The sequence below is a fragment of the Neurospora tetrasperma genome (genome assembly GCF_000213175.1).
Source record: "Neurospora tetrasperma FGSC 2508 unplaced genomic scaffold NEUTE1scaffold_1, whole genome shotgun sequence".
Classification (NCBI taxonomy): Eukaryota; Fungi; Ascomycota; class Sordariomycetes; order Sordariales; family Sordariaceae; genus Neurospora; species Neurospora tetrasperma.
Window position 1 is genome coordinate 5,687,356 of NW_009799099.1, and position 8,433 is coordinate 5,695,788.

General features: G+C 51.7%; 2 protein-coding genes across 2 annotated transcripts; both read right to left on the reverse strand.

Annotated features, from left to right (window-relative positions):
• Positions 1-1,658: 1,658 nt before the first annotated feature.
• Positions 1,659-3,405, reverse strand: NEUTE1DRAFT_120500 (uncharacterized protein; the record flags this gene model as incomplete). The annotated part of the gene is made up of 3 exons (XM_009850305.1): positions 1,659-2,075; positions 2,137-2,982; positions 3,047-3,405. 3 exons carry the CDS (start codon positions 3,338-3,340, stop codon positions 1,659-1,661), a joined length of 1,557 nt encoding a protein of 518 aa, XP_009848607.1.
• Positions 3,406-4,452: 1,047 nt separating this feature from the next.
• On the reverse strand, positions 4,453-6,771 carry NEUTE1DRAFT_58999 (uncharacterized protein; the record flags this gene model as incomplete). Its single annotated transcript, XM_009849097.1, has 5 exons — positions 4,453-5,039; positions 5,106-5,543; positions 5,620-5,824; positions 5,928-6,424; positions 6,538-6,771. 5 exons carry the CDS (start codon positions 6,769-6,771, stop codon positions 4,521-4,523), a joined length of 1,893 nt encoding a protein of 630 aa, XP_009847399.1.
• Between the last annotated feature and the right edge of the window lie 1,662 nt (positions 6,772-8,433).

Here is an 8,433-nt window from a genome sequence, read left to right on the forward strand (position 1 = left end):
ACGTCAAGAACAGCAAAAAAAAAACTAAAAAAAACATGACGTCACCTGCAGGATTCGAACCTGCGCGTCCGAAGACACAGCCTAGTATTAAGTAATAGCAGGGCTGCGCGTTAACCACTCCGCCAAAGTGACAAGTGCTTATTGTTGAAGTAATGTTTCCAAAACCCAGCCTATATACCCACAGAGAAGAATCCGACCTCTCACAGTTTGTTGGTGGTATGTTCTACAGAGCTTCAAGGTGCAGGATGGTTGAGTTCATGTTGATTGGATAAAATAGATCAATTCGTACTCTACACCAACGGTATGACTACATGGAAGGGTAGCTTACTCACTAAGCTGAGCGCTTGATGTGGGCGTCTAATTTGGAAGGCCAACACTATGCACGCTAAGTGTTGCGCCGGTTACCGATTCACCGATTGACCGATTCACCGATACGGCATACATACAACCAACTCAACCCGAAATTATCGAACTTAAACATTAACTTCTCTTGGTCTCCATACTACAACTGCATTCCTTTGCTTCGGATCTTCCGCACAAGCACATGATCTACATCAACATTACAACACAAGTAAGTACCTATGCTTGTCCATGACAAACAAAAATGATGGAGACCTTTGCTGCAGTCCAATACCTACTGCTCGTTGTAGTTGCGAAAGGCCATTGCAAGACAGTGCTAGGGATTACAACAATTCGAAAAGATCTCGACTAGATTTCTTTAAGGATATTTCAATCTAGGAACAAGCCCAGAAATCAAGCATAAAGATGTAGTAGAGACGCTTGGACGCGTAGTAAGAGTATACCCAAGGGATATTGCCTATCAAAGGTCTTAATAATTTTGTTTGGAACGAGCTAGGCTGTGTTCGGCATACATACGATAAGAAACTAAAATGCCCGTAGGAGAGTTTCATATCGACTCCTCCCTTTATGCCCTTAGCCTTAGCTCTCGGCCCTCGCATCCCCCCCTTCTCGGGTTCAAGTGCTTACTGACTTTTTTTTTTCCCACCAAGATCCTAGCCTCCAAGTATTATAGACCTGGCGACATAGAAAGACATACCCCTAGGCCATCATAAAGAAGTTGAACAGATAGTTTGATTCATACCGTTCTGAAGACGGGTACCTAAGCCGTGATTACCCGTCAGACACTCCAGACTCAGTCAGCGCGGGCGACATCAATGTCGGCGTCGTCACACAACGAACCAATCCCGGCCCTATGATAATTCAGTACGAAAGTGTGAACCTCCCTTTTATCCTAGGTATAAGGAAATATAGAAGTACAAAGCTCGTGAAACATGTAACCTGCATTCCGTAGTACACACCATCCGTACATCCATTTTGCACAACAAATTCACAACAGGGAGAATGCGGAATGAATTCGAGACGAACATCGTGTATCACCCGTTACCTTCATTTTTGTATCACCAAAAAAACTGCTCACCAACACCAGACCAGACCTCCTTGTCCGAATCTCCAAGAAGCCAGTCAGCCAGCCGAGCCGAGCCGCCTCCAACAAACAACAACAACAAAACCTAAACTCCTATCCCACCCAACCAACCCAGTAATAATGCACATATGTATAGAATAATCTCCATTACCTGCCATCCCCCCACCATTACATATCCCCCATTTTTCCCAGTTTTCCTATCCCCAACCGGGCACTACCTCCTCGCCGCCGTACCAGGACTAGCAATCCCCACCTCATCCCTTTCATTCTTCAACAAATTCCTCCTCGCCGCAACCTCATCATCATCTTCCTCATCACTCATCAACCCCTCCAACTCAAACTCGCCTGCATCACGCAACTGCTGCTGAGTCTGGGTGTTGGTGGTAGCGCTAGTAGCCCGTCCATTCAACCGGATCGCGCCGTTTCCATGCGTAGAGGTACTCTTGTTGAGGCTACCGGCATTGGCACCGCGGTCGTACAGATGGATGAGGATGTTGACGAAAAGGAAGAGGATGAACGCCATAGAATAAATGATGAGGACGTAAGCGACGTGGTCGATTCCCGAACCGGCGATGAGAGCCATTTGCTCTTCGGTGGCGCTCATGAAGAGGAAGCCGGATGCGTAGAGGAGCTGCGTGGCACGTATTAGCATCTCCTTCATTGGTAAGAAGGGAGTGAAAGGGAAAACTCACAAAAACAGGAACATATTGAAAACTGTGCGTCTCGTAGCCCTGGTCCGACACAGCCGGCTTATCCTTGAGAATAAACGAAATCTCAATGATCCGCGTCAGACCGGCGCCCATAAGACTATACCCAAACATCTTGTGCGTCATGGCGCTAATCATGAGTTCCTGCGGGTGCGCAGACATGGCCCAGCCCGTCATCAACAAAACAAAGCCCGGGATAAAGTTACGTTTGGGCGTGCCGTCCCGGTTCTTGCTCAGCCAAATACCAGCCAGACCAGCAGCCCACCAAATCACACCCATCGTAGTGTGCTGCCAATCGTTGCGGACCCAGGCCGTGCCCCAGCGGTGTTCGGTGAAAGTGTTGACGCAACCCCAGGCGGCAATGACGGCGCTGTCGAAGAATTCCTGGCTACGGCCGGTGCGGCGCAACCATAGTTGACCGACCAAAAGAACGATAGTTAAGAGAACACCGTAGGCGATAAAGGCGCTGCCCATGATAAAGTGGGCGAGACACTGGCCGAGGTGGTCGCCCTGGCAGAAGCCGAGAGCGGTGATTCCGCCAAACACCATCTGGACCCAGGCGGCGAGAGGGAAGGCCTTGCCGTTGATGCTGTGGAGGATGCGGAAGAAGGGGCGGATGCGGCCTTGGAAGCCCTTTTCGAGGTGCAGCTTCAGGTAGACGCCGAGGACGACCTGGGCGAGCATCATAAGAAACAAAATGTTGGCGAAGCTGGCGTGGACATTGTTGGAGACGAATTGTCTGCCCTTGTGCAGGTGGCCGAGTGCGTATCCGAGGAGGGCGAGGGCGGTCGCGAGGACTTGGAGAGGGACGTGCCAGCGGCTTTTGACGATCTGTTGGGTCTCCCCGTTAGCTTTTGTTCCGCTCCATTTCTAGGTATGTTCCTGGAATGCCTACCCCCAACACCATGCCCGTGGGAAACAGGATACCAAAGACAAACGTCTGCAGAAAGATGTGAAGCCATAGTGTCGTATCGAGAGGCTCGACCGAGATGGTCGCGCCCTCGGGGATCTGATCTTCGTGGTGGTCGTGACCGGACGCCATCGGGATGAATGCAGCGGCCAGAACTGCTGTAGCTGCCGTTGTTGTGATGGCGGAGGAGGGAACTCGAGGTACTTTGAACGACAACGACGAAGAAGAAGAAGAGCCGCAGCCGCCGCCGCCGTCGGCCGGGTTGTTGCCGAGAGTCATGGCGCGTGTTTCGGATTTTGTTGTGTGAAACGCTGTACCTTGCGCAACAGTGGCGTAATGGTCGGTCGGTCGCAAATCAGTAGTAGTTCGTTGGTCGAGATCGGACGAGGCAGTCCGTGTTTCGTAACTCTTGGGATGGGACGACACGGTAGTATCAAGGTAGGTACTCTATACAGTACAGTAATGCGACAACAATGACAGCCCAGCCCAGCACAAGCTAATGTGCTGTTACTATCATACACGAACGTTTGGGACACGGACGGAATCGACAACCGGTGGATGAGTTGTTGGAGAGGCGGAACGAAAGGGAGGCGCGTCCGAAAGGGATGAAGAATCGACGAAAAACACCGAAAAGAATGAATTTCAATTAAATTGGCGGAGCTGCTGACGTGGGAACCGAGAACTGAACCTGAACCATCACGGCGGGCGGGAGGGCGCGGGCATGTCGGAACCAAGCTCCAGCGAGCGAACAAAACCCGCTCAGCCCCGCCCGCCAATTCAGGCCCGCCTTGGCTGAGCTCTGCCATGTCCGGATTCTCGCTGGCATTGATGGGCTGTCCCGGGTCGCATTCTGATTGGTTTCCGAGCATCAAACAACCTGCACAGAACGAGCACGAGAACTTCCACTTGCACCACTTGGCTAGAGGTAGGTAGGTACTTGCTGTTACTGTGGTCGGTGTATCACTATGAAAGGCACTAACAATTACACTCAGACAGTGCCGCGTAGGCCTCATTTCCTGTGCCCACCTGCCGGGCTTCCGATTATTCGTGTAACACCCCGGTCCCTCCCTTCCTTCGTCATCAACAAATCCCCACATGCCCGATAAGGTTGAAGGCGTCATATATGATTGGCCAATTCTGGGACCTGAATTAACAATTTCTCTTGCTTCTGTTCATATTTATTTACCTTGGCGGCTTTCGGCATTTTTTAGTGGTGGTGTTGACATCAACTCTTCTTCTCATTTCTCTTCTTCTTCTTCTCATTTCTCTTCTTCTTCTTCTTCTTCTTCTTTCCTTCAAGACAAAACATTAGGTATAATCATAACGATTTGAAAAAAAAAAAAAAGTTGACATGAAACCAGCAAAACCCATGCTGACGAAAAGACAAAAAAAAAACCCAAACTCCTTTTCCGGAACCATACATGTACCCACGCGTGTATACCGTCATGTCCTCGTTTACTCAAAGAGCAGACAAACTCCTCGTCAACTCGCCCATGCCCACCTCATTCGCACCGCTCATCTCCAATATACTCCTTCCACTCCTCCTGCTCATCCCGCTCCTCCTGCTCATCCTGCTCCTGTGACTCCTCACAGTCCTCTGCGACTTCTGCGTCCTCTCCCGCTTAAGCGCAGCTCCAGTTCCCTTCTCCAGATCCTCCCTATTACCTCCCTCCTCAACCTCCTCTTCGACCTCCTCCTCATCCGACTCCGCCCCGAGGTCTTCCGCCGTCAGACCACCCAATCGAGAGCAAGGACTTCTAGCCCTGATTGCGTCTGCATAGATGATAAAGGCGAATGGCACCAGACACAAAACGGCACTGACGATAGCCAGCACCGTGATGGCCCATGCGACTCCCAAGGCAGCGAGCATGTTATCGATTGCCAAGGGGATCAGGGCACCGGCGATGGACCGAGTGGTACCGCACGCTGCGAGGGCCGAGGCGGCAAAGTTGAGCGGGGAGTAGGCGTCTGTGACGTACTGTTTCCTTTGTGTTAGCACCACTGCACAGCCTATACGCTAAGAAAGGGAAAGAAGAAAACCTACGTTGATCATGGCAGTAAAGATCATGTGGTAAGCAAACCCATACGGCACCGTCGCCACCAGGGGAACCGCCCAATGGATACTCTGTCTGCTGGTCCAGCCCAGCCAGAGCAGACTGATCACAAAGATCGGACCGCCAACGCAAGCGACGGGCAAACGCAGGTACTCGGACTTGCGATCGGCAGGACGGCGAGCCGCAAACTTGGGACCATATGAATCGTACCATATGATGACGAAGCAGGCAAGGATGGTTCCCAAGCCCATAGTCATAAAGGCCACGCCGGCGATGCCGGGGGAGAAGTGGTAGGTACCGCTCCAGATGGTGCCGCCGATCTTGAGCATCATGTAAAAGACGGCATAGACAAAGGCCAGGTACATGCATGTCAAGCCGAGAAGGAGCTCGTTGCAGAGCAACAAAATGGGTCGCGAGAGCGTGATACTCTGTCGACAGTGTGTTGTCAGTCTTGACGTTTTCCAGTAAATCAAATCACCAGGGGTGGTATGCAGGATAACTCACAAGCTGCCTCAAAACACCCATCTTCTCTCCATCGGCATTACCCCCGCCAGTAACCGGGGCAACATACCTCACCCCCTTCGCCTTGCCTTCAGCTTCCATCTGCTTATTCAGCTTCTCGGCCCTAATCTTCAGCAGTTTAGGATGGAACGTCTCCGGCATCATGGCCACCGCGCAGAACGAGACTCCAGCAAGCATCAACGCGAACCTATTCTGCCCGTTAGCAGTCGTCCTCTCTCTCTCTCTCATTCTCTCTCTCTCTCCTCTCTGTCGCTCTCCGTCTGGTAAACAAAAAAAAACAAAAGACTCACCAAAAAACCCATCTCCACCCTTTACTCCTGCCCAAAAACCCGCCTAGAATCGGCGCCCCCAGCGGCCCCACAAACGAACTCGCACTCCAAATCATCATCATCCTCCCCCGCATAACCTTATCCGCAAACACATCCGACACCACGCCTCCACCCACGCTGATAGGCGGCGCGCCCGCCGTGCCCGCAATCAGCCTCATCACCAAAAATAGCGCCCACGAGTTACTCAATGCACATCCCAATGTGGCCAAAAAGAAGATTGAGAAGCCCGTGATCAAAACGGGGCGACGGCCATACGTTTCCGACAAGGGGGCGCAGATGAGCGGACCAAAGATGAAGCCGATCAGGTAGACCGAGGTGGGGAGGATGGTTTGGGGACCAGGCGTGGGGAAGTTGAATTCGAGTGCAAGAAGCGGGCTGAGGTTGGAGCAGAGGGCGGAGCCGAAGCCCGAGTTGGTCGAGGCCAGAGTTGCGGCGAGGATGATGAGGAGTTTTTTGGCCTTTTTTTGTGGTCTTGTTGTTAGTGGTTGCCTTTGAGGAAGGGAGGGTTGGGAGGCAGGAACAACAGGCAAAAGAAAGAGGTGAAAGGAAAAGGAAAAGGAGGAGTAAATACCTTGGACCAGTTATGGGGATTCTCAGGGTCATTGGGAGCAAAAGCGACAACGAGTGTCGTGGGTTCGCCGGTGGATTGTCCTTCGACCCCCCGGTCGAGGGCTGTCAGGCTGCTGTTGGCCGAGACTGGTGTTATTGTTTCCAAGGGGTTCTTCTTCTCGAGTGGAGTCGGCGTTGGTGTTGAAGCTGGGCTGGGATCGCTCATAACGATCTCGTCTGTGATATCCTTCTCCATGGTGTTGTTCATGGAGGGTAGCTAACGGGTTCGAAAGGACCCGTAGCTTTTGAGGGTGAAGGTATGTCGAAGGCTGTTATGGTGGAGAAAGGATACTATTCGAAAAACCGAAAAGTCTCAGAGGGGTCGGTATCGTCAAGTCGTGTCGTCAAGGGAAGAAGGTCATGAACGTCACAGACATCAAACACGGAGTCACACCACACAGAAAGAAAAAAAGGTCACACCCGTGAAAGAAAACCAAAGAAGAAGGAAAAAGGGCAGACGAAACACCCGATGAAGCCTGAAGAACAAGCTCTCAGGAAAAAAAAAGTTTGTGGTGTACGACATGGCGCTACCAACCGCCTCTTATATGACCCGTGACGTTGATGACTTATACAACAATCCGACCACCCCCAACCCAAAAAGAAAATCCCAAAAGGGGGAACGCATGAACAAAGTCTGCAGACGCCTTCTAGGCTAGGCTAGGCTCTAGCTACCACTCACCGCAAGCGGGTGTGGCGGGAGTCATCGAATCGAGACCAGGTTCACTAACAAGATTTTCAGGCACCGCTACTGCACAGAGGTTGTGTATGACAACCCCAGGAAAGGCTAGTGCAAGGACTGCAAGGCACCTCAACCCAGGCCGTTGAGAGTCTAGACGGGAGGCGAGGCGAGAAAGACCCCCCAACTGCGGGCGGGACTGCACGGCAAGATTCTATGCCGAAGGAATTTTGGAAACGTTGAAGAAGAAGAAGAAAAAAAATATTTGCGGTTGGGCACAAATCAATGCCCATGGGGTTGACCTTTTCCTGTCTGTCTCTCTGTGAATAGCCAAGGATGGGGACATTGTGCCCCAGGACTACTCCAGGAGCAACTAGCGCCCTCTTCTTGACCGTAGACGGTGACGAGCGGCCCGAACCCATGTCTAGAGATACCTGCTTCTCGGCCCTAGACCTGGGGACTACCCCGATGATTCTTCGCCAAGAACATGAATGAGATGAACCAATGCGTGTTTCATCCTTACTGTTGATGGTCAACTGGCCAAGTCAATAGGGTGTTACAGAAAAGCGCAAACAAGACATAGTCTTGAGCTCTCACTGGGAGTTTGAGCAGACAGGATCGCCACGATAACTGTAAAGATCACCGCTTCGCTTGAAGCGTGATAGGAAAAAGAGCGGAAGGAATAAGGAACTGCTCGCTCCAGGTGGGTGACGGGTGTTCGAGGCCCCAAGGGAACGCGTCGGTTGATGTCTCACCGACAAAAAAAGTTGTGTGTGGGTGAGAGAGAGTGGGACGTTGTTCATGATGCCCTCTACCTACCTTACCTACCTCCCATGGGGGTTCACCGTCCCTTCCTTCTTCCGCTTGGATGACTCGCACGGCCGGGCAGACGCTCGGGATTTTCCTACTCCGAGAATAGCATCACCAAGCAACTTTTAAACACGTAAGCCTCTAGCATTGATCGACGGGCAGATGATTACGTACGTACCTGAATATCTATCTCACTCAGCGCCAAACTGAGACTCGCGGCAATGACAATGACAATCTTTTGAGAATTTCCATCCAAACTAAAACTCATTTTGCTTGGTTCGCAAAATGCCACAAGACAAGACATCAGCAGCACCCATATGGTACCTAGGCAGGCGCGTAGCGGTGAATCACAGTGGGGGGGGGGGGGGGGGG